The following is a 26,065-nucleotide window of genomic DNA, read 5'->3' on the forward strand; positions in this document are numbered from 1 at the left end:
TGAAGCCCTCCTGCCTGTGGATGCAGGAAAGGGTGGCCAAGAGCTACCCAGGCCATCGGCTCACTCAAATATGAAGGTGCAAATGTTTTTAGGAGCCTTGTAAACTAATTTCTCCCTTCTTTTCTCACGGTGTTATGTTAGTGATCTCTGTCATGCTTCAACCTACAGATTAATTAAGAGCATTTCTATGTCTCTATATACTAAGCACCCAAAATAACCCATTATTCTAATGTGCAAGGATGTTCCTTTGTGGTGAAAAGATGTTAAAAATCACAGAGCAAAGGGTGCTTCTTGCAGTCTGGTTCTGCGGCAAAAGGGAAAACAGCTCCCAGAAAAAAACCTGCCACCTATCCAGGCTGGCTAAGGTCATAGATATTAGATATTTAAGAAGAGTTTAGGAGAGCATTTGCTAAGATAACAAAGACAGAGCTGCTCCTTCCTTGAAGCACAGGAGTGGATGAGGTGAGTCTTTCAGACCTGAGGATGATATGTTGCTTTCCTGGCATCCCCCACTTAATAGTTCAGTGATGCAGAAATGAAAGAGGCTCAACAGAAGCAGCTCAGCATCCTCAGATGGGGAGGGAGGTAGATGATCTTTGGTGCTTAGATTCTGCCTAAAACCATCCTGTTGTAAATCTGGAATAATCCCATTAGCAGCCACAAATTTACTGTGAACTTGTGCAACTGCAACAGATAAGAGCTTGAGCCCAAGAAACTGAAACCTTTTTTGTTTTAAAAGAAAAAAACTCTTTGTTTTAAAAAGCCTGGGGGACTCCATGGGAACAATTCTCATAGCCTACGTCACCAGAGGGGGCTCCTGGAATCCTTTAGCTCATTTTGCAAAAAAATTATCTATATCACATGCCCCAGTAGTTGGACACACAGATGGAATAGGCAGAATGGTTTAAAGTAAAATGGTTTCAATCCTAATTCCACGCTTGACAGTGTAAAGAGATCACAGTGAAGTCCAGTGATGTTAAAAGTTTCCCATGAGCAAGACAATTTGATTTTAAGAACTATGTGGGTGCCCTGCAGGGTTTGATGTCAAATATATTTAATTAGGGATTTTTGTGATCGCAAATGAAATGTGTTGAGACTCATTTAATGGACAAGAGAAGCAGGAAAGGATGGGAATGACTCAAATTTTTTCATCTTACTGCATTAAACTGTATCTACATATGCTTGTACGTGTGTATGTACATGCACACACCTAGGTAATTCTTCTATGACCCCAAGGCAATTTGGTCCCAATAAATATCTGAATATGCAGCAGTGAAATCAGGCACTCTTCCCCAGTAAAGGTTACCTTATCTAATCTACTCTGAGCATTTTCACAGGTACTTAGTCACTATTTAGGCACTACTCAGAGCAGAAAGGCACTTCTGTCCTTCCATTCCTGGTGGGTGAGAAGCAGGACCTTTTATGTGTGGGATCCTGTTCTCCTGTTCATTTTTAAAAGAACTGCTAAGGAGGAAAGCTTTATGTAAATAACTGATATTTTATATTCATTTATGAATTTGCTCAGGACAGCCAGATCTCAGCCCTGATGATGGTTTCCACAGCTGGGACTGCTTTGGGAAGGATACTCAGTACCTGGTGTTCTCTGAGCTCCTTCTGAGCCCAGATCGGTGCTGTGCCACTGGGAGAGGCACGGGAGAAGTGGGGATGGTGGGTGGGCAGGAGAGAGCCCCTGAAGGAACAATGAGCATTTTCATCAGTCGCCTTCTGAGAAGGGATCCCGAGCTCCAGGGCTGACTGCTCGGCTAGAGCCAAGTATGTAGCAAAGTGTCCTGGTTTGGGTCAAGCCAACAGGCAACTACCTTGTTGGCCTGACTCATCCCATTGTCCTTGCCATCCACTGAGCTGACTGCTGCAGCTGCAGTACTTGGAATGTCACCCATGATGGATGCAGTATAATCAGTGTAAAGGTCAGGTTTGCCTCCAGTGAGGCCAAAGGCCAAAACTTCCCTTGACCTAATTGGAAAGTGGGATCGGGCCCTTAGCCGGCAGAGTGGGAAGTGCTGCAGTAATAGAGCTTAGGCTAATAAATGTCACATAGGATTATTTGGGAGAGTTTCTAAAAAAATATAACAGGTACAAAGCATTTCAGTCACTAGCTTTGGGTAGCTGGCACACATAATCCACTTAAACGGAACCTCTGGGTGGTCCTTAGCTCTGCTCCTAGCAGTAAACAGTTGGAAATCGATATTTAATACTAGAAATTTTCTATTGTTGGGTCCTTTGTTCATTTAATTCTGCTCCTCTGCTTGATAAGAGCTGCCAAATGAGCCTGTTTGCTTTAATAGTTCTGAAATAGTCTAACTCTCTGCAGCTTACTTTTTTTAAAGTAGCAAATTTTTTAAAGAAGCAATTCTGTTCGGTGAAGCCTCTCAGAGTCAGTTTGATGCTTTGCATTTGATCATGAAAACAAATTTGTAATTCAGAAAACAACACATGAACATCAGCCTTAACCATTCACTCTGGAAGGAAACGTGGTCCCACCCTATGCACTGCTCATATCTTTTAGGCCTAGGAGCTGCGGGTTGATTCCCTTTACAAAAGAACCGCAATGAGCCAACCACCACAATGGCCATGCTAATTGGTTGTATACATTGGCATAATATAACTTTGATTACCAAAACACTTTCTGCTATCAAACATAGGATCACGATAAGCATATCCATTAATTATTGCAAATTACTCCTTTATCAGAAACTTCAGTTATTCAGATATATCCAGTGTCTTTCATTACAAAATTAATAGTTTAAAGGAAAAACTTTAGGTCACTTTTTTTCAGAAACTGAAGCTTCCACCCACACACAATTATGGGTTGGTTGCAGACATATCTGTAATATTTTTGACCCACGCTTTGTATGGTTGCACTGGGGAAGCTTGGAAAGAAAGCTAGACTGCTTCTACTCTTTAAGCTGAAAACAGTGGCAGAGAAAACAGATTTAAGCAATTCTTTCAGCTTGGCTATAAAAGTGCATGAAAAATAACACACATTAGGAAAACCGTTAGGTTAAGAAGCATCTCGTCGATGGGGCAGTATCCTGACAGCTACCAGTGCTACCACGCTGGTATGAAATGCTGTGTCAGCTCTGCTGGCAGAACTCATCGCCTTTACCTTTGGGCTCCAGTCCGTTGGAGTTGAAATGCATCCTCTTCTGGCACTCGGTGCAACTCATCAGGAACCTGGTCACAGCTTCTCTCGGGAGAAAAGCATAGGTCTCTGCAATCTGGGAAAACAACGAGACAGCTGTATGTCCTGGGTGAGGGGGAATGCCTAATGGAGAGCCAGGTGGAGGGCAGAGGAGACCACAGGCAGCCTCCCACCTCGCCCTCTCAGCCTAGACAAGAGCATCAATGACTCAACAGCAACACATCGTTCCCTTCGGGTTGGTCCTGGGATCCCTGAACCCCTCCCCCTGGAGCAGCTGTTGACGGAGAAACATTTTGGGAGCACAACTGGTGTGTCAGAGCAGCACTGAGATGCAAATGAACAGACCCTCGCCCTGCGTAGCCATACCTCCCCAGAAACTCTTCTCCATTCCCACTCAGAGTCTGGGAAGAGGGAAGCTACGAATGTGGAAGAATCAAATGAGAAGGTAAGGTCTCATCAGCTGTTTGCATTGTTAATTACCATCACACCAGTAACCTGAAGAATCCATTAATCTTTCGTAAGGGCAGGTCACTTTTTCCCACAATGACAATCAATTACTGTTAATAATACTTTGCACTTCTGTGACATATTTTATCTAGGGAATTGAAAACATTTTTATAAACAGTAATGAATTAAGTCTCCTGAACCTTTGTGTGATATTTATATTTTACAGAAGAGGAAAAGCTAAGGATAAATATTTAAAACTTGGATGCTTGAAGTTAAACACTATATCCAGACCTAAGCACCCACAGAAGGTGCCTGGCTATCCAAAGTCTTATTCCAATTAATACCTGCCAGCAGCAATTTTACAGTATTTCTAGTAATCAGGACTAGGTTATTAGAAGGAATTAAGCAATTTTAATGTAGATTTCTTTAAGGCCATAAGAGAGCATCAAATCATGGAGTGTGACCTTCTGCATAGCACAAGTCAGGGAACATCACCCAGGTTCTCCTGCAGCCCAGTAGCCTGAGGTTTCCCCAAAACATCCTCCAGGAAGACATCTGGTCTTAATTGGAAGGCAGTAAGAGGTGGAGAGCCCACCTCTTACTTTGGGGTTGGTTCCTACGGTTAATCACCCATCCTGTTTGGTCTAAGTGACTTGTCCTAGCACGGAGGTTCCCAAACCAGGGGCCGTGACCCCAGGAGGGGTCACAGCACTTACAAGTGGGGTCATAAAGCAGACAGAAATTCAATTGTTTGTGCCAGTCCTCAGGGCTGTGAGCCCGGCAGAAGTGGGGCTCGGAAGGGAAGCAGGGCTGCAACCAGACACCTCGCGAGTGATGGCTGGTGACGAGCCAGGAGAGCAGCCCAGGACGTCCTGATCCCTCTCCTCTGACCAGTGGGCATCATCCTCCTGCCCTATTTTGTTAACAAAAATTAAAAATACCTAAATTCCAAGCGTTTTTCTACCCTACAGGAAAGGGTGATGCTGAAGCTTGGAATAAAATAATGTTACAGAAGATTCTACGATTCTAAGAAGTGCAATGGGGCAGAGGGTTTTGCCTGATCGCGGCTAAAGCAGCCCCGTGACCCAGCGCTGCGGTGGGAGAGAGACATTCATCTCCACTGAGCGGCAGCAGAGCCCGAGGTTTTACACGCACGCTAGTGCCAGATGGGTGGAAAGTTCAGCCAGGGACCTTGTCCCAGCCGTTTCAAATGGAGGATGCAGTGCCTGGTCCTCATGGCATTCTGTCTATTTAGCTGCAGCCCCATCGAGCTCGGTTGTGACTGAGCGGATGCCCCAGCACAGCCTTTGCCCCTGTGCGGTATTTATCAATGCAGAAGCGCTAGGGACTCCTGCAGAAACACTGAAATCAGGGGCCTGAAAATTGCTGGTGGCAAATGTGGTATTGTGGCGCAGGCAGAGAACTGTCCCTGCAAACTGCCCGCGGGGCTGAGCCCAGTTTCCCTGCCTCTTTTTGCTCCAGCAAGCCCATAATCTCTGCCGCAAATGTTCAGCTAATTTTAGTGATACAGTTGTTATTTCTCAGCTGATTTGATGCTCTGCAGAGCAGACAGCTTCCTTGATGAGTTATCTCCCATCCAAATTCCCTTTCTGATTGCCTCCCTCCAGAGGTCACGGACAAGGGCAAACTCTCCAGTGCCTCTAATCAGAAACGGTGGGGAAAGGGAGAGGGAGGGAAATGGCAGGGGACACTGATGCCTCCCGAGCTGACTGCCCAGCAGCCTCCCTTTGTGCACCCGAGGCACGGCGCGGGGCGTGCTATGCAGCATTTCACCTCCCAGACCCGGCTGCAAAGGCACTCTGGGGAGACAGGGCAGGAGGGAGGCCAGCCAGCCCTGCCAGCAGCCTCCTGCCAGGTCAGGAGGGGATACAGGCCGCTAATGTGATGATCTCAGCTCAAGAGGGAGACGGAGGGGTGGAGCGTGAAGCTCTGACTGCTGTGAGCAGGCCTGGGAAAACAGACGGATCCAGCCTGCTCCCCTGAGGCTGTGCAGGGCACAGATTAGCCCTCCAGAGAGCTGAATTGAAGGAATTAGGGGAGGGTCGGAGTGGTCTGCTGGGGAAATGAGCGGAGTTTTTCAATTGTGGTCATGCTGGTGGGGCTGCCCCCCCTCGCACCATAAAGAGGTCACCTGCCCCCAGCTGGGGAGGGTCAGCCTGTGCCCTGGCCCCCGGCCCCGGGCTCTGCCACAGGGGCAGGAGTTGCGGAGCAATGCCATGAGCTCTGTGTTCAGAGCCCGGCTCCCTGGAGGTCCCCACCACGTGCGGGGGGCTGCAGGGTGCTGGGCTGCCCCTCCAGCACTGCCAGCGTGAACAGCCGGGGATGGACCCAGGGACACACGCAGGCAGGACAGGCAGGGCAGGCTCCACCCCTGAGCCGGCTCGGGCAGCGCACCAAGCCCTGCATAATCTCAGGCATCATCGCAGAGACCAGGGCAGCCCGCAGAGACCTCTCCAAGATGATGTATACACCAGAGACACGAGCTGCCAGCCAGCCACTTCTGTCTCTAAGCGACCTGGTCCTTAGGGCTGTGGGATTCAAGGGAGCAGATTGGTTTTGGACAGTAAATTCAGCTCTTCTTGTAAAAGCAGAGCCCAAATGTTTGCATTGAAGGGCTGTGCAGAGTCAGGAGAAACAGCAAGCTCCCTGGAGAAGCACACTTCAAGCTAAATTATTCCTGACCTAACTAGAGTGGTTTCAGGATGGATAGAGCTGGTTCTCAGCATCCATGGAGCACCTGACGAGACTTAGCTCAGTGCCTGCCTCCATTTTGTAAGGGAGGGAACCCAGGATGGGCTGGTGAGAGCATCTACCCAGCTGGGGAAGAGGGGTGGGCTTCAGCCGTGCCCCATCCCCCTTTCTGGCTGCTCCTGCCCTACAAGGCCCACACGAGACATTTCCCTCTGGCCAAGGGAGACAGGGAGGCAGATGGCACAGAGCAGAGTGTGCAGGGGACTGGGCAAACATCCCCTCGTCCATCAGTAATACTGAGCGTTTCCCTTTTTCTTTTTTTTTTCCCCCTCAGATACGTACAGTTGTCTTTGTATGATTCACTTGGTCTTTCCAAGCAGCCGTACCGCTGTGCTGCCACTGCAGCCCGCTTTCCCATCTCCCAAGCACAGCTGCTCTGCCTTTAAACGACTCCTTTCTCACGCCTCCCCGCACAGGCAAACAGGACTCCCCTTCGCCTCTGCCTCCCACCAGCAGCTCTGCTTCTGCCTCCCTTCTCGTCCCCATCCCCGCGGGATGCTCGTTCCCACAGCCCCTCTGCCCCTTCGCTCCCGTCCCCTCGCTGCTCCGGGCATGCAGAGGGGGAGTCTCACCGCTCGGTAGGTTTTCTTCTGCCCGGCATGTTTGGGTGCTTTGCCCGGCTCCGATGAGCTCTCCACATGCATCGAGTATATGATGTCAAAGAAATCTTCCACCACAGCCACACGTTTCAGAGAGATGCCCTCGGGCTCCGACAGTCCATCTGCCCCCTACAACAGTGCAGGCAAGTTGAGTTAGTGTCAGCAATGGGTGACAAGGGTGACGAGATCGGCCCGGGGCTAATGCGGTTGGAGGGGGCAGAGTCACAGTGCTCCAGCCTGGGGCTGCGTTGGGCACGGGGGATGCGGGGGATAAATTAAACAGTGCTCCAGGGAGGATCCTGCTGTAGCCAGGGCAGTGGCGGCTGCTGCTGTTGTGCTGCTAAAGCTGCCAGTGAAATTGGGCCAAGAACAAAAACAAGGGAAGAGTCCAGAGTGGAGTCACCACCGATCAAGAAATTCAATTTTCATAATTTGGGATGATTCTGCAAGGCAGGGAACAGGCAGGGAAAGCTCTTTGGACCTGTGCATGGTACTAAACCATCCTGGGAAGCCCTGCGACATGGGGCAGCCTCGCTGGCTTCAGTCCCCGCGGACACGGATCAGCCAGGAGGACAAGGTTTCACTGTGATGCCAGGATACAGCCCCTAAAGGAAGGAGACAGAATCGCCCTCCTTTCCTGCACTGACCTTTCCAAGGCACCCTCCCTCTCTCGCATACGCAGAGCAGCTGAGCGCTGGCAGCAGCAGCACAGCTCTTTGTGTGTTAGGATGTGCTGGAGAGCAGGAGGCAGTAATTCTGCCACACGGCAGTGGTGACAGACTGATGGGAGTGGGAAGTGTGGGGAGCAGTGCTCCTCCGAGCTGACTGGCACCAACGGTGTCAGCTCACACTGGCAGGGTGTGCTGTGGGAAGGGGAGGCAGGCTTTGGTACCCGGCAGCTGCTAACGGCGCTCCGGCACAAAGCACCAGAGCAGGGAGTGATAATGGGAGGTAGTAGGTGGCTACTGCAATGGCAGGGGCTACTGAAAAAGGGCCAGGCTTTAGGAGGTCACTTAGCTTCCTCCTTGAAAAAATGCCATTGTTGCACAGAGAGCTGTATGTATACAAAAATACATCTATTATATATATGTATGCATACTTATATACATGCAGACTATGCCCCTGTGAGGCCTGCTTTCCAAAAAGATATGCAAGGATGCGTCCAGCTGGTACACACCAGGCTGGAGAGCAGCAACCTGCACATCTAAACGACCTGCAAACTATCTTTTTCACGTGCATTCATGCATCTGTGAGTGCAGGCAGAGGCTGGCAGAGGTCTGCATGCAAAGAGAACACCCAGTCTCCTACCCTTTATTTTCTGTTGTTATTGGCAGTTGGGCTCTGTGTATCTTATACGGTCTATAGATTGAATAAATGCTGGTTTTAAGCCACCAGTCAAGGGACTCCCAAAAATCAATCATTTAGAGGGACCGCCTTCTGCTAAAGACTACCCAACATCTTGGGGAAGCAGTCTCTTAATGTAAAGTGCTGCCTATTAAAGTTGGCTCCTCACCCTGATTTCAGAACGGTACAGGGCACAGACTGCAGTGGGACGGGTTGGTGTGCTCACCCGGGACATGGGCACAAGGATTTTCCAACACAAACCACCTCTGCTTTCCCTGGGGAGCCCTGAGCCTTATATGAAGGTGGCTGTAACAAAGAGAATATTGAGAACGAACACAAGGGGCAGGGTGGCAGGGCTGCTGTGGTGGGGGTCGGGAAACTTCGCCCGAGGGAGTGTCTTTGAGGAATATAGATCTAATTTCTTCTGTCACCATTCGGGGAGTTTCACTTTAATCGAGGGCATGGGTATTCCCCTGCCAAGGAGAAACGGGCATTAGGAGGCTTCCTACTGACCAATAATCCTCAGAGCAGGGTTGAAATGAGGATAATTACAGAAAAAGGACAAAGGAAAATGCATCAGGAGAAAAGCACAGTCAGATGCAACAAGCAGAGCCCTCAAAATAAAGGTCGTAACTGACCCCACACACAAATCACCAATTCCGGGGCCATCCCAACCGACCAATATCCTCCTCCCTGCATGGCCAGTGGTTCCCTATTTCCACCTGGGTTTCAGCATGAATGCAGTTAAGGTAACCTCAGGGTCTGGGCATGGCTACAGCCTCTCTGCATCTAGCACTGCCTTCCTCTCCACCCCAGCTGGATGCCAAATGCTGGAGCTGCCTCCCTGACATCCCATTCCCTGCAGTGACCCTCCCCTGACTCCTCGCATCTCTCCATCCCCTCTTCAGCCTTGTGACTTCTCTCCCCATGATGATTATTTAGCTCTGGGAAGCAGGTGAGATGCAAGCGGTATCAAAGCCACTGGATATAAGAAGCTGTATCAAGTAAGTGCTTCTAGGATTACAGAGGTTTATATCTGGCAATATAACAAAACATTGACCTAGGACTTAAAGAGGACATACGTGCTATAGACTACCTTTCACAGGGGCCCACGCCCCTCTGGCTCCTCCTTCCACACCCAGTATTGCTCACGAGTATTTAAGGCGCGAGTCAGAGCCCGTAATATCTCAGAACGCTTTAAAACCCCTTAGATTTAAAAAGCAATAAAAATTCAGTTGGGAAGAAGGGTAGGAATAAGGGATGCTTTTACCCCCTCCTGGTGTTGGGGCTTTATTGGAAGTCGCTTGCTCCCAAAATAAAGATTTCAGGAGCAAAGCTCAGCCTTGACACAGGCACTTGGAAGCAGGCAGCATTTCATGTCCTGAGGAGAGGAAGTCCCTTTGCCACCTTCCAGGCATCCCCTCTTTCCCTACATTTGCCCAGCATTAATTTGTCTCTCTCCCTTCTGGGTCTCTCCTGCTTTTCCATCCCTGCGTTCCCCATCCTGCGGGTCTTGCCCCCCTGCTCCTGCCTCCTCCCCAGCGCTCCCTGTCCTTCAGCTTATCCATCAGGTCCTTTTCTCGCCCAGTGTTCTTTGTCTTCCCCATCTCCTCCAGCCCCACATCCCTCCGCAGCCCCCTCCTCACACCCCGCAAGCCGCTGCACCCCCTGTCCTCCTGCCCTCCGCGCCAGCCCCCGCACGGCCGCTGTGCCCCCGGCCCCATGCCGCTGCTCCCCGGCCGCCCCGGCCCCGGCTCCCCGGCACAGCCGCCTCCTGCGCTCGGCCCGGCGGGCGCCATCCGCATCTGGGAGCGTGGCTGCCTCGGGCCGGGCTCGCCTCACGCCCTGCATCGGGAGCTGCGGCGCCCGCCGCGGCCAGCCAAGAGCACGGGCGGGCGACAGCCATGTCGGGCTGGGCTGCGGCGCGGGGCCGGGCCGCGCTCCCTCACGCGTGGGGACCGGCCATGGCGCTGGCAGCGCCCGCCCGCCGAGCCCCTGCCCCAGCAGCTTTGTTCTCGGCAACCGCCTGCCGCCGCCGCCGCGGGCAGCCCGGCCCCGGCCCCCGGGGCCTGCCCGGCCCGCCGCGTGGTCCCCCCGCCCGCCGCGGCAGCTCCGCCGCTGCCCGGCCCGGGCCCTCCGCCCTTCCCCTCAGCGCGGCCGCCCACCGGCCGGGCGGGAGCGGGCTGGAGGGGGGCGGGAGGGGAGGGCGGCCCGCAGCGCCCGGTGCGGCGGCGGGGCCGGGAGCCGGCCGGCTGCGCGGCGGTGACATCTGCCGCGGCGGCGGGGAGGGAGGCGGGGAGGCACCCCCGCCCGGCCCGGGCTGAGGCCCGCCGGCAGGTAGCGGGGTAGCCATGGCAACCGGCGCGCTGCCGGCAGTAATCCGCTCCCCCGGGCCGGGCCGGGCCGGGCCCGCCGCCGGCTCCTCCTCACGCCCGCCCAGGGTGCCCCCACGCCCGGCACGGACCGGCCGCGGGCAGGGCCCCCAGCCCAGCCAGGCTCCCCAGGCCAGGCCGCCTCCCGCACCTCCCGGACCCTGTGCGGGTCAGCCCCGGGGCCGGGGCAGGCTCCGGCCGCCCCCAGGCCCCAGCCACCGGCCAAGCCCCCCCCCGGCAGCCCTGCCGTGGCTCCCCCATGGACCTGCCCTGCCTTGGAGCCCAGCGGCGGCGTCCACAGGCTTCCCTGGCTGGCCCTCTCCACTCCCAGCGCCTGCTGGGGCTCCGCAGGCCTCTGCAGCCGTTCCTCAGCTGCCTGGCCTGTGTGAAACCGCCAGAACCGGAGCCATTCCCAGCGACGCTGCAGCGCTGACAGCAGCCTGGGTTTTCGGCGGGGCAGCAGGTCCGAGGCCTGCAGCTGCCATCCGATCCCCTGGGCGCTGCCCCGTGCTGACCTCCACGCCGGGCCCCTGCGAGCGGCCACAGCCCCGCACGAAACCAGATTCCCTGCCCGGGCCAACTCCACTGGGAGGCCAAGGGACGAGCAGCGGGCTCGGCGCAGCAAGCACCCTGTCCCTGCAAACCTTCCCCACCTCGGACTCCGATTTGGGAGAATCTGGGAAGATTTCATCCGAGCTGCAAGCCAGGGAGCCAGCTCCCTGAAGCCTGCATGCTCCCAGCTCCAATTCAGACCGAGCAGGGTGGGCGCTGCTGGGTTCAGCAGCTTGGAGGGTCCTGGCTCTGCCCTTGCACCGGCTGGCAGAGGCAACCTCTGCCTGCTCCAGCCAGGCCGCAGCTCCAGGCCCCAGCAAGCTGCCCCGCTGCGGGGCTCCGCAGGGAAGCGTCCCTTTTGAGAGGGGGTACTCTGGAGGGCCATCGGGCAGGGGGTGCTGGAGCAGGGGTGGGATGGGAGGGAACGCCGACTGCTTCCCCATCTGCTGCGTTCAATGGCAGATAAAGCGCTGCCCCGGCCTTCGCATGACGGGCTGATACCAGCCAAATTCAGCTTCCTGTGAGTCAAAAGACGCTTCCTGCCGGCAAAGCCCTGCCTGATAATGGCTGCACTCTGTTCTCTGCCTGGGGAGCAGACCCTCTGCCCTCGCCTCTTCTCGCACTTCCCACATGAAAGCATTTGTCTCCGTATCTCTCAACCACAGCATCTCCCCCCCCCCCCCCCCGCCCCACCCCACCCCAGACAGAGTCTTTCGGTTAAACTCTTAATTTCCTGCTGCTGTCTGGAAGAGCTGTTGTCACTGTCATCCCTGGGACACCTGAACGGGAGGTTTGGGGCCAGCTGTTATCGAGCTGCCCCCCAAGGTCACCTCCCTTCCATGCAGGAGAGGCAGCACAGTTCGCTCTGCCTGCGTCTGGCAGCGGGGCACAGCCGCTGTCCCCTGGCCAGGCCAGGATCAGGGTTCCCCGATCCCACGCTGGCGTAAGCTGCCCCATGGCGCAACTGTGGGTTCCTCAGCCCAGGGCCAGCAGCGCTCTCCCCGTGGCAATCAGCCATCCCTCACCCTTCCTGGGTGGTTCCCTCTGCTGCATGCACAAAGGTGCCATCACATACCTATTTACAAATAAGCAAACTTGGGTTTATGTTTTATCTGAGCACTCCACTGCTCTTTTCTCTTCAAGGCGCCTTTCTAATTTCCTACAAGTTGCGTTTTTGTTTTTCTGAAAAAAATTACCAGCTGTAAGGGGGAGTGGACACGCACAGGAAAAAGCAGTTGGCACCTACAGAGGACAGAAACTGCGACATAGAGTAAGGGATGAAATCCTGCCATGCCATCAGAGTCATCCCCGTCAGGCGCTCCAGAGATGATACCTTGAGTCTGTCTCCCCAGGCAGCCCACCACCACCCCTGCCACCTCCTGTGCCCGGTGCCACAGGCACCCCCAGCAGTACAGCCCACCTCTGCAGTTACTCCTGCACAGGCTTCAGTACTGAAAGACTTTTTATTTCAATATGGACTCTTACAACTTTTGATCAAGAAACTGTTCTTGGTACTTCTCATCTCTGGGAAGTCAGCCCTTGATTGGCTTCTATATTTAGACTTCTCCAGGGCTTTAGGAAGTTCACTCCTCATGGTATTTAGGTGTAGGATGAAAGCAGCTTTTGCGGGGGATATGTTAAACCACAGCAGGCTCCCTCTGCTAATGCTGTGAGGAGAAAGAAGAGCTAGATTCCTCGAACTTCCCTCTTCCTCTTGTCCCTCATGCCACGGGCACAGTGCGTGCCTTGGAAATAGGCACTGGGGAAATGCTAGGCTGAGAACAGTATTAGCTGTATTGCTCCTAATATAAAGAACCCATGAGAAGAACCGAGGAAATGCTCTCACAGATTTCGTGCTTTTTTTCTCCTGGAAATATTTTGCTGGGAAATTTTTCTGATCGTTTCTGGTTGAAAAATGGGGGGAAAGTGGTTGCTAAAATGTTGATGATGTTTCTCTGCGCTAAGCATTTATATGTCGTTTTGCATGAACCACCAAGCAAACATGAAACTCCATCCTGCACTTACAGCTACAGCCCTACTTACTGCAGTAAAAACAGGCCCGGCTCTGTGGATCAGCTAAGCATCACTCCAGCCCAGGAGAGTTCATTTCTCCAGGGGAAACCAAGGCACAAAGAATAAGTCCTTTTCCCAAAGCTACACGTTGACTCAGGCCAGGAGCCGGCAGACTGGTGTGCCCGAGGCCCCAGCCACCAGCCTGCGCCGGGTGCATTCACATTGTTTCTCTATGCAGAACTGTACACAATACTTTTTTTTTTTTTTTTTTTTTTTTTTTTTTTTACCCCAAAGTAAATACCTCCTTGTGAGGGGGAGCCGGGCGCATTATTTTTAGACAGCAAACAAAGCTGAGGTGTGTGTCTTTCGGTGGGGGACAGGCGCCTCTTACAAGCGAGCTGCTCTTTTCAGCAGCCTCAGCTGCCGAGGTGGGTCCAGGCCTTTGCTCTGACCTCGGCTTATTCCTCTCCCGGCTCCCAGGCTCGGGAATGAAAACACGGCGGCCTGGGAGGGGCGAGCCTGGAAATGGCAGCCCTGCCTCCAGCTGCGGCGAGGGCCCAGGTGGGCTGCGGGCTTTGCTGCGGGGCGCCTTGCCGGCCTGTGCCAAGGGGAGGTGGGTGGGCACGGGGTCTGGTGGGTGGCTGCTCCCCTGGGGAATGGGGCTGCCCTCCATCCCAGGCCTGCCTGGAGGAAGGAGGAGAAGCCTGGCAGGCAGAGGCTTGCTCAGATGCCTTCTCAGCAGCTTGCTCAGATGCCTGCTCTGCCCGGGATGCAGAGGACATTTTGCACCGCGCAGGAGAGCAGAGCTGCCTCCCGGTGAGCACTGGGCTGCGTGCCGGCAGGGGCAGCCGGCGGAGCAGCTGGATCTGGCACACAGAGTAAGTGCAGCGCTCCCCAAAAACCATGACCCCACAGCCGGCCAGGAGCGAGCGGGGAGCACAGGCAGGGTTACCAGGCAGGCCAGCAGGCTGTTTCAAAGGTAACAGAATACGGGGTGCTGTGGAGCAGCACAAGCTGCCGTCGGAGCACCGTTTCTCTTGGCTCTGGCAAGAAAAGCTGGTGTGACCTCGTGAGCAGAGCACCCAAATGACCTGCTGGGGAACCTGCTCCCCTGGAGCCGTGCTCTTCCCACCCGTCAGCTGGGGACCACCACACTGCTGGGCTCTGTGGCATGCCATGACCTGCATGGGAGAAGCGTTATGCCATGGCTCTCTATGAGGGAAGGGGTCACGGACATTATTATTATGTTGCAGTGTTTCATCTTATTTTGAAATGGGCAGAGTTAAAATGTGAGTTTGAGTGGGTTTTTACTTAATAAATCTGCAAAGATGGGCAGCAGTATCTTAAAGTCATTTGGATTGTGGTTTAGGTGATTGGGGGGGCATGCTACCAGGGTGGAAAAAAGGGGGTGAAATGGTAAACTGCATTTATAATTAGAAGAGTGTTCATATTCTACAGCATCCTGAAATAAATCTAAAACTAGAAGTCTAAACAATATTGAAAATATATAGCTGTAACATAAACTCAGAACGTATTCAGAGCTGGCTCTTCTTGAAGTAACTTATCACTGTGAGCAATCTCCACAGCGCTGGGCCACTAATCTAACAAAAATCACCGCCAAAGCAAAATCTTTCAAGTTGGAGGGGGACAAGCCACTGTAACAAGTGATGAGGTTACCTGTCACAGCAAGGTGACCCCTGTCTTCCTGGGAACAGACCCAGCAGTGTTAGGGCAGCCGGGCGACATCATCATACCTACAGCGAGGACACGGTGGTGTCAAAATGAAACTAAGTAGGAGGAGGTACAGAGCAGCAGTGGCAGTTCAGCTCATCAGTGGCAAGCAAAATTATGTAAAATAAGTTAAAAATGATGCTACAGTAAACCAAGGTCAGGCTGGGCTGAGAGGCTGAGCCCTGGATGCATGGCATCCTGGTGTCAGCTCCCTGTTCCCTGGCAGTTCAGAGTATGTGGGCCACAGTCGGAGACTCCCACAGGAACAGCAAGATGTGCCTCTAGGAAAATGCTGACAGCTCAGCAGCCGTTTGGGGGGGGGGGCGGGGAGGGGGGGATGACGACGACACGCCTGCACACCCTCCCCTCCCAAAACCCAGCCTCCTCGCCAGGTAAGGGCACTGCAGGACTCAGCCATGCCACACCACAGCGGCTCCAGCACAGCCCATCCCGGATGCCGGAGCCTGGAAATACCGATTTCCCGCTTTACGCCCCAGCACCATCACATCGCTTGCTGCTGCTCCCTGCCATGCACGCAGGATTCAAGAATACTGCGCCTTAAATGCAGACAGTGCCAAACCACAACGATCATGTTGGGCTCCATCACCCCCTTTCCAACACAGGAACCCAGCAAGACAGACAGCAGCAGCTACCCTCGGTGAGAGCAGGCGCTTGCATTTATTCTGGGCTGCACAGGTGGCTCTGCAAGGCGGGGTCCTGTGCAGGGAGTTGGGGTGGGGAAGCACAGGGGGGAGATGCTGATGGAAATCTGTCCAGTCTCTCCCTGTGTTCAGGTAAACCCTCTCTGCATTCTAGCTCATTTCCATCATAACCACACTAGGCTGACCCCAACTCTTCCAAAAGCCAAGCTATGACTTGTAAATAAGGCCCAGGAAGGACTCACCATTAACCTGGGATGACAAAGTGGATTTTTTTTGAGCTCTTGACTGAGACTACATGTGAGGGGGGAGCGGAAGTCAAGCACGTTCTGTAACGCTCTGTCACGGTAATCCATCCACAGAGACCCCTCTCCCATGTCTGACACAGGCCAGCAACATCCCATCACATCTGGTCTAACTGCCACGTCACTGCAGGTTGGACACACGGGTCACATGGAGCGGCCTCGCATCTGGGTCCCCCTGGCTTTCTGTGAGTCTGTGTCTCCAAACAGGGGTGCTACTAGGAGCAGAAGAGAGGGAGGGCAAACCAAACCGGGCCGGGAAGCCAGACAATTAATATAACCTGCCCTCTGCCTGAGGAATAAATTGGCAGCTGACAGGTTATAATCTGTGCAAGCAGGATCTTCACAGGAGAGGTGAAGGCTCCATTGGGGGCCAATTGGATGGTTAATTAGGAGGACAAAGCAGAGGATTCGTGAAAATGTTTATGAAGCAGTGCTTGGCAAGGGAGCCTCTGAGAAAGGCTCACCAGAGAGGAGTTGTTTTTGGTTAGGAGGAGGAAACACGAGGGTGAAACAGCAGAACTGAGCACTGAGAGAGAAAATAGCAATGCAAATGTCCGTAAGAGGGACGGGGGATTCCCAAGTGCAGTGTAGAGAAGTTCAGGGAAGGACCCTATGATATCTAATTTTTCTAGAAATACATGGGCTGTGTCCTCCCTCTCCCTCCTCCCTCCCCGGTCCCCATCCCTGTGACCAAAAGCGCTGGGGCCGTGCGGAGCAGCCCCCGCGGGAGCTGGCAGGCAGCCCCACCACAGCCAATCCGCGCTCCGTTCGCTGTGCAGAGAAGGGCACGAGGAAAGCAATTAAACCGAAGCTTTGATTAGGACTCACAGATGACTGCTTGTGTTAGAAATGCCTGAGCTTCTTTAAGCGTCTTGGCGGTGGCTGGAGCCGGCCTGATCCCCCATCCCCTCCTCGGCGTTGCTGCTGCAGCAGCAGGAGCGTGACTGATGCTCTCTGTCCCACACACGGCTCCGAGAGCTCAGAGGTAGGAACCAGTTGCTAAGAGACAGGACTGTACTTTCCAGCCCACATCCAGACCTTTGTCACCAGCTCAAGGGCTTTCTGCTGGATCAAAACGCCCGACGCAGGTGAGCAGGAGCAGGCAGGCCTCCTTCCAGCCTGGCAGAGATGCCTGGTCCCGGCTCAGGGAGCCGCATGACTGGCACCCAAACTGATGATGGGAAATGACAAACCCAAAAGCATCTCGAAAGCGTCTCCAAGCTTCCCTGGGCTGGCTGCTTGCCCCGGTGCTGTGAGACTGCAACGTCGAACACCCAGTTGGTACCTGGGCACCAGTGCAGGTGGTACTTAGCACCAAAACATAGAAGGTTACGGATGTCTCAACAGCGTGGATGACTGGATGACACAAGGTTTGTTTTGAGATCCCTCCTTCAAATGCAAGCCAAGAGAAGACTCCCAAATGTTATTCTCCTTTTTTTTTTTCTGTCTTTTTCTTTTTTTGGGGGGGAGGGAGGCAGTGGGCAGGAGGGACTGATGCATCTGAATCCATTTTTAGTCTAGAGACTCCCGTAACAGAGACCCATCACTGTACCTGGCAACTGGAAAACCCAAACTCTGAGCCACAGAGACTGTTACCCCATCTTCCCCAGCACACCCCCCTCCCTCTCAGCCAGGAACAGGTCCCTCTGAGCTGCTAGCATCGTCTCTGCCTGTGTGCTGGAAAGGAAACGTATCCTTGTGGTGTGCCGAGACGAAGAAGAGCAAGGACAGAGAGAAACTGTTCACACAGTGCCTTGGTTTCCCGACTGCCATCCCGCGAAAGACCCTGTACCGCGCTGGGAAGACACAACCAGCCTCTGATCAACTTTCTGTGACCACTGCCTCACCCTCAGACACGCAGCAAAGGAACCGTTACACCAACCCTCTGCTCTTACCGTCTGCTCCCATGTACATGCACGTACAGTCTGCAGCTATTACTCCTCAAATAAATTGCTACTCTTTGGCACCAGCCATAAAAGTGGAAATCAGCAGCATTCCAACAAAGAGGACGATTTTGGCCAACAGGTACCTGCCCTTGCTACAATCAGCTAATTAAACCAGACACAGAAACTCAGTAGTGGCTTTGGCCCATCTTGATGCAATTCTTTAGAGGTGGGCACAGCTAATATGAGATCAGGGGAAGGTAATTACTAATTTGCACTAAAGAAAGAGGTATGAATATGCATCCCTCTGTCACAGCAATGCAGACAAGGCTTTGTGAAGCCAGAGCATCCACGTATCGATGCTCCTCTATGCCTCTGTGGTTTCCCTGCCATTTGTTTGTCCACAATGTAAGTTCACAGACTATTCATATATTCATATCAGGCCTAATGTTAACAGCAAAAACAAAACTGAAGAAATAATTTTAGCAGATTATTGCTGAGAACAGTTTGGACAAAGAGATTCTTGAGAAATTTCTCACTGAAAGGAGCGTGGCCACTTCTCCGGGGCTCTGCTGCTGTCTTTAGTCAGCGACCGAATTCCCCTGCCTGCTCGTGGTCAGAGCAAGCCCCTCTGAGTCACAGCAAGGAGGTGCGAACAGCCCACATGCTGCTCTGACAGTCCCCCTTGCTCCTTGCTAACCCAGGGCTCTGGCGCTTAGACCCCTCTTCTTTTGCCAACATGGGACATGACCTGAGGAGCTGGAACCATGGCACCTGATTGGACCCGCAGTTCTTCCCATTTCAGCTTCATTTAACCAGGCCTCGCAGAGCTGTGCTTTGTTTGCTTTTTTACCTTCTCTAGAGCAATACCCACCCAGAACCGCAAGACTGAAAGCAGTTGCGGGGTGAGGGAGATAACTTTCAGATGAAAGTTATCCAAAAAAATGCTGTTCCTCTCGGATCAGCAATGCTGTCAATGTTTCTGGAATCACATAGCATATACAGTGCTGATGGTAGAGAGATCATTCTTTCAGAAGCTGTTCAGCCAGACTGCTTCAGGGGACTGGGACCAGGAAGAGCGGTGGGATGCGGGACCTGTGCTGATGTGACTCCAGGTCTCATGAGCACCGGTGACCAAAGCCAGTCCCCGATGCTGAAGCTGCCCGGGGATGGTGGCATCTCCTGCTGGAGTTGTACCATGTGTGCCGTATAGCAATAATAATGACCATGGTGGGGCTGCCTTATAACCAGGCTTGCAGTCTTGGCAGAGAACAAGCAAGGACTGAATTAGATGCTGGTTTCCCCCCTTATCCCTAGAAGAGGCTTCAGCAGGCTGTCCCAGAGGGGTGGGAGTGGGCAGAAGCTGGAAACTGGTTCTGCTGCCAGATCTCCTGCTCCCAGCTTGGCGAGGAACTTCATTCTGCCAGTCTGTGTAACTGCAGATCATCAGAGCTCTTTAAATTCACCTTGCAAAGGTATTGGAAGCTTTTGCTGCTGCCTGGTGAGCTTAGGCCAGCTCTCAGGCCCAAAGGACTGGGTGTCACTGCTGTGACTCTCACCATGAGCAGCTTCAGAAGGCAAAACTGACAGATGTGCAAACTCAGAGCTGAATCTGGAAGGGATGCTGATGCAGGAGATTCTTCTAGACCAGGCTGGATGGGACCACACAGCCAGGCCAGCACCGTGCCAGTCTCCTAGGCACACGTTTAAATGTAAACCTGCCATGGGTTCAGCTCCTTGGAAAGGCAGCGCTGCCCCGCCTGCGCATGGGTAGGCTATTCCACAGCAGGTGAAGGCTCCGTATGCTCTAAGTATGGCGCGTGCTATAGAAGTAATAGACAATTTCTCAGATAATACCCTCAGGCCCATTTGCCTTGTCTAAGGCTCTTCTGAATGGTCTTGATTTATTTTTTTTTTATCACTTGAAGTCCACACAAAGTCTAAGTGGTTATTCACATACTGAAAACCTTCTGTTGACTAATGATCTTAGAGGTTATAGATGCGCAGCTTTTTGGGGCACTGAATATGGGCATTGAAGGGTACTTGTACCAGAAAAATGTAGCCTCTATTAGCTGTTGGAGCAGCATCTTTCCAACATGTCCAGCTTCTCAGCTCAAGCGTTCTGCCACTGTGCTGTGCTGTCCCAAGGCCTGGCACCGTGGCTTCCACATCACAACGCTCACTGTTTCCGGAGCTAAAATGTATTTAGGGATAGGCTGTACTGCAAGATTTATCCGGTGTCCCATGTGATGCTTTTCCTGCTGTTGGTGAAAGGCCTCCATCCATTTTGCTTTTTGGTCTTGTCAATCCTCTTTATAGTGCTCCTCCCGCTATAGTACCTTTCCTCGGGTGTGCTTCACCAGGCACAACAGTGATACAGTTTCACACACAGGTGAACTGTACTCGTGCAACGACAGCAGCCCACCCGTGCCAACGTCCTCAGCCTTTCAGTAATGCCTACAAGAACCTCAGACCCTCGGTCAGCTCTGCAGGGGACGGGGAGAGAGCAAGAAAGCAAAATCAAATGTGGGCAGCGCTGCGGAGCCTACCCAGTCCCCGAGCCTCCGCGCAGTCCCTGAAGGGCCGGTCTGACGCCAGGCTTCCCCTGCCTCATCCCGCAGTCCTCCAGCCTGCATCACGGACTGCCAGGATGAATCTGTCCTGCCAGGCTGGCCACCGCTCCAGAGCTGTGACAAGCTCCCACCACGCACGGCGAAGTACGGCATTGATTTAGAGAGTGTGTGTAACCGCTCCCGCAGCTAACGCCTGAACCAAAGTCTGAGGCTGACCCCCGCCTCGCACACCCTGCCGCTACAGCCAAATCCATCTGCATCGCCGGGTGCCACCAAAGCGCTGTTCCTCTCCCTTCGCCCTGTCTCCATCTCACTCTACATTTGTATGAGAAAGACTGTCTAAATGATGCTAAACGCTTAGGACAAGAGGGACACGAGATTATAATGAACTGCATCTTAGCACCTTGTCACGAACAAATTCTCCCACAGTTCTTAGCAAATCTGGGGAGAAGGGAGAGCGTGGTGCATCCAGTACTGGGGTTCAGTCCAGCCTGCAGATAATGAGGTGTTTTACACCTCCGCACGCATCAGCCATGTGAAAGAAGGGCAGATCTGGGCACTTTGGGCTGTATCCATTGTCTGTGCTGCAGTAGCACACAAAGATACCCTCCTCCTCCTCCTCAGTACAGCCTAAACGCATTTTTTTCCAACTCCCTGACCTAAAGGATGCGACATGCAGCCCGTACGTGAATAGGGCTGTCAGACAACAATGTCCTACACTGCTAAACCTCATGTGTTTATCTGTGTAGGTTTTTTTTAATTGTATGTGTTAAATGTCCAGCATCTTTGGGACATTCATCTGGGAAAAAGCAATCTGAACAGTCTCTGTGCCAGACATCCGTCCGCACTGCTGTTCCTATTCCCAGTGCATTCTTTGAGAAGACCACCATCTGCTCTGACCACCACCTAAGGCAGATGCCCCCTTCTCAGTGCACAGTCCCAGCTCTCAAGCCACCCAAATCTGATTAGGCCTGTTCTGATGAGAGGCCTGGAGGAGGGCAAGGGAAAGTTACTCAGGAGAGAAAATAATAACCACACGTTAATTATGTTTCGCCACAGATGCGCAGAAAATACACAAACCAGCTCAGGATGCGTAAGGCAAAAAGAACAGCTCGACCGGGTTGCTGCTGGGGGGGTTATTATTTTGGGGGTGGGGGGTGGTTTATTTTTTTTCCCCAGAGTAGGAGTGGCCCCAGCCCTGTCAGGGGAAGGAAAGATCTTATCCCCACTGCTGCCCTCTACACGCTCTTTACCACCTCCCTGCTAGCTTTCGCTCCCGGTACCTCGGATTTCCTGTAGCGACCTGCAGACAGAGCAGCGCCGCGCCCCCGCCCCCCTGCCCCCCCACAGCCCCGTGCTTTGCCTGGCTCCAGCCGTGGGACAGTCCCGAGCACGGTGCTTCTCCAGCAAGCGTGCTCCGAGGAGGATGAGCGGGCAGGTTGCCGAGGAGCACAGCCAGGGGAAAGCAATGCCGCTCCAGAAGTATTTGGGAAAAGCAGCTGAACAGGCGTTAAGCCAGAATACATGCTTTACTGTCGACAAAAAGGGTTCTATCAGCTTCATGACTTACTTGACTGAATGCATGGAGAAATGAAATACACCCACAAACCCAGCCCAAACCGCCGAGGAAGAGGAGAGCACTGAATTATGAGAGGCTGAAGAAAATCCCTGTCAAGTTATCTCTAAATGGGAGAGCACTTCAGGCAAAACCAAAATGCAGCCACTGCATCTGTCTGAAAGGGTCCACGGGATTCCAGGGTGGAGAGGGGCCCGGTGGGGCCGGGGAGGGCCGGGACAGAGGGGCCAGGAGGTAACAACTTCTACAGACCCAGCACCAGAGGATTTTTTTTTGGGGGGGAGGGCAATGGCTGGGCTTCCCTACAGCCAGTGGCTCCGCAAAGTGCTCCCAGCCCCACCGCCTGGCTGGCACCGACAGCCCTGGGATATAAGCGGTATTGCCCCTTGGAACATTCAGCTGTCCCCCGAGGGCATGCCTGCTTTTTGTTTGTTGCTTTACGGGAGCCTGGGTGTATCTCCTATCTGTGCCTGCAGGGACTCTCTGCTAGGGAAGATGCGGGGGCCTAGACACACGCTCCTTGCTGAAACTTCATCTGTGCAGAAGCCCTTTGGGAATACGCGGGCTTGCGCCGGCCTCGTTGAGCTGCTGACCCTAGGGACTCCCTCACGGACAAAGGGGAGGGGGCGTCTAGCTAGCGGCAGGGTCGAGGGAGTCTGGCTCGGCCTCTCTGGGGTACCATGACTCTGCAGCATTTGGAAGATCTGGGATAGAGTCGCCGGCTAGATGGAGAGGACCCGGGGGAAGTGCTGTATCTGCGGAAAGGGGTACCGCTCCTAATCCGCTCTCGGCAGGGGCCCTTTGGGGCGGGGGCGGGGGGGAGAGGGAGAGGAGGGCTGCAAGGAGGTCTCCCAAAAAAAAAAAAAAATTGCAAAGAATTTTTTTGGGGCATGGCATGGGGGAGGGGGGCTGCAAGGGGAGAAAGAAAGGCGTCTCTGAGCACCACGAAGGGAAAGGGAGAAATAATGACCCTTCCCCCTCCCCCCAATAATAAGGCAGACCAGATGGGAGGTAAATAGTGCGTTTAGAAGCATTTGCCACAGATGGGCTGCCCTCAATGGAAGCATCCTCCAGCCACATCAATGCTAGAGTCTGTGTGTGCACAGAAAACACTGCACCCTTTAGAGCAGCGGCAGCAGCAGCAGCAGCGGGGAGAGGAGGGGAGGGACGGGGGGGGGGGGGGGTGTGGAGAAAAAAAAAAATATTAAAAAAAAAATCCCTCCCGGAGCCCTTCTGTGCCCGCTGGCCCGGAGCGGTCCCCGGCGGGGCGGCGGGCCGACCCTCCCCTCGGCGGGCAGCGGGGCCGGGGGAGCGCCGGGCGCACCCCTGCGCGCAGAGACGCGAAAGTTGCGCGTTTCGCTGCGCGCCGGGGAGCGGGGCGCGCTCGGGACGGGAACAATGGGGCGGCGGGGCAGCCCCGGGCGGCGGCGGGGCGGGGGGGCAGCGGGCGGGCAGCAGGCAGGCGGGGAGGGAGGCGGCCGGTGCGCCCCGCGCCGCCGGCCCGCCGGGGCGCCGAACAATGAGGCTCCGGCGGGGGAGTTTCCCGGGACGGCGGCCCGCGGGCGGGCGCGGAGCCGGGGGGGGAGCTGCCCTAATCCGGGCTCTGCCGCTGCCCGCACCCCCCGGGGCACCGGCTGCAGTGGCCGCGCCGGGGCGGGCAGCGCCGCGGGACGCCGGGGCCGGGCTCGCCGCAGCGGGCCGGGCTCGCTCCGCTCCGCTCGGCGCGGCGGCCGGGCGGGCAGGGCGCGGCGGCGGCGGGGGCGGGGGGTGCCGGCGCCCCCTCCCCGCCGCTCTGCCCTTGACTGCAGACCTGTCCCCGGCCGTGGGGCGGATGGGAAATGCCGGGCGAACGTGATCGGACAGGGCGGGGGGGTGGCGGGGCCCGTACCGGGCGGCGGCGCGGCCCCCCCCCCCCCCCCAGGGGGCAGGTGCACGGCAGCGGGCGCGGAGTACCGCCGCCCCCCCCCCCCCCCCCCCGCAGCGCCCGGGGACGGCGGCCGCACCGGATGGGACGGGGACGGGGATGGGGATGGGGACCGGGGCGGGGGGATGGGGGGGCGGGCGGCGGTAGGTGCGAGGCTCCGGGCGGGCGCCTCTCCCTATCCGCATCCCGGGCGGGTCGGGGCGGCGGGGGCGCGGCGGGTGCCCCGGGAGCGGCGGGGGCTGCGGGAGCGGCCGGGCCCCGCGTCGCGCCCCGCATGGGGCATGCGCGCTCCCGGCGGCCGGCGGCGCGGCGGGGCTGGGCCGCCCGGTGCTGACGGGACAGGGCCGGCGCGGCGGTGGCGGGGACGGGGGCCCCGGGGGTGCCCGCCCCCGCCCCGGGCAAATACACACACAACCCCCACCACCCCCCGCCCGCACCCCCGGGGAGGACAGACAGACACGGACAGGCAGGCAGACAGACAGACACAGAGCCCCCGGGGCACGGAGCGCACTAACCGTTCCCGTTTTCACCGGCACATATACCACCACTTGACCCATCTTCGTCGCCTCCCTGGTGCCGTTTCCCAGGCGGAAGCCCTTGGACCGGACCCAGAACTGGAACTTGCCTTTCTCCCCCCCGCCGGAGCCGCCGCCGGAGCCGGATCCCCCCTGCAGCACCTCGGCGATGCGCTGGTACTTGCTCCGGGTCACCGTCTTGGTTTTGGCCGAGTCCCCGTAGGTGCGCAGGCACCAGTCCCGGAACTGCCGCCCCAGCTCGCTGTCCCCGGGGCGGCTCCCCCGCAGCAGCAGCGGCGGCTTCGGCATCGCCCGGCCGGCGGCGGCGGCGGCGGCGGCAGCAGCGGCGGCGGCGGCGCCCGGCCCCGCGCCCTGTCCCGGAGCGGGCGGAGGGACAGCCGGGGCGGCGCGGCGAGCCCGGCCGGCGCTGGCGCGGCGTGGCCCGGGACGGGCTGCGGGGGCGACGGCCGGGATGGAGCGGGGAAAGGGAGGGGGGGGCGGGAGGGGAGGGGGGCAGCCGCGGCAGGGGGGGCGCCGGGGCTCGGACAGCGACCCGGCGAGCCGGGCGGAGGGAGGCACCGGCGGCGCCAGCAGCAGCAGCAGCCGCTCCTGTCACAGGATCACAGGCGGCTCCGGCTCGTCCCCCTCCCTCCCTCCGCCCGCCCGCCCGCCCGTCCCTGCCTCCTCCGCCCCCCTCCGGCCGCCTCCTCCTCTCAGCGGGATCCCACCTGTTAGAGCGGCCGCGCCGCCGCCGCCGCCGCCGGGCCCCCCTCCCCCGGCCGGCCCGCCCCGGGGCCGCCGCTCCCCCCCGGCCTGGCCCCCGTGATCCGCGCCGGCCGCCCGCCCGCTCCCCCGCCGCGCCGCCGGTGGGATGCGCTGCCCCGGCTCGGCCGGGCCCCGGACGGGCCGGGCAGCGGGGCGGGGAGCGGGGGGGGGGGGGGGGAGGCCGAGCCCGGGGGGGTGTCGGGGGGCGCGGGTCCAGGTGCCGGTCCCAGACAAAGGGCCGGCGGGGCGCGGGCGCACGTGTGCGGCGGGACGGGCCGGCGGGGGCGGAGGCGGCACCTGCCGAGCCGCCGCAGAGCCGGGGAGGAGCCGCGGGGGCAGCGGCAGCGGCGGGGTCCGCCGCCCGCCGGAACGGCCTGGAACGAGCGGGACGGAGGCGGGGAGCGCCGGCGTCGCCCCGCAGCGCCCTCGGTCGGGGCTGCCCGGAGCGGCCGAGGCTTGTCCCGCTGGCCCGGGAGCGCCGCACCCCGCCCCAAGCCCGGCCTCGGGGCAGCCGTGATCCTGCCGGCCCCGGAGCGGGAGACAAAGGCCGGACCCCGGCCCCGCTGCCGCGCCCGTTTCCCGGGCGAGCGGCCGGCAGAGCATCCTCCCTGCGCCCGGCGGCGGGGGGCGGCCGCGGGGCGGGGGGCTCGGCCTCCCCGCGCCTCAGACGCCGGGGGAGGGCGGGGGGGGGGGGGGCGGGCCCGACAGGGGGGAAGACGGGGCCGCCCGTCCCGGCCGGCAGCTGGGGCTGCGTGTCCCCGCGGCAGCCACATGCCTGTGCCGTGTTCCTGGTGGCGCCACGCGTGTGCTGCCGCGCTGCCCGTGAGTGCCACGCGTGTGCTCTGCGCGTCCGTGCCACCTATGTGCGCCAT

At 56.6% G+C, this 26,065-nt stretch overlaps 1 protein-coding gene across 4 annotated transcripts in view; it reads right to left on the reverse strand.

The window, feature by feature from the left end:
• Positions 1–24,878, reverse strand: part of NOL4L (nucleolar protein 4 like) — a 63,897-nt gene extending 39,019 nt beyond the window's left edge. The window contains exons 1-3 of one of the 4 annotated variants that reach the window (XM_080404394.1): positions 24,429–24,878; positions 6,955–7,110; positions 3,128–3,239 (exon numbers count right to left, since the gene is read on the reverse strand). In XM_080404394.1, coding sequence (XP_080260520.1) covers positions 3,128–3,239; positions 6,955–7,110; positions 24,429–24,737 — 577 coding nt within the window. In that variant the 5' untranslated portion in view covers positions 24,738–24,878. Of the gene's footprint in view, positions 1–3,127; positions 3,240–6,954; positions 7,111–8,494; positions 8,802–9,421; positions 9,571–24,428 lie in introns of those variants that run through there. The other 3 variants (XM_080404398.1, XM_080404397.1, XM_080404395.1) reach the window with 3 other exon arrangements.
• Between the last annotated feature and the right edge of the window lie 1,187 nt (positions 24,879–26,065).

The sequence above is a fragment of the Falco punctatus genome, assembly GCF_963210335.1.
Source record: "Falco punctatus genome assembly, chromosome: 10".
NCBI lineage: Eukaryota > Metazoa > Chordata > Aves > Falconiformes > Falconidae > Falco > Falco punctatus.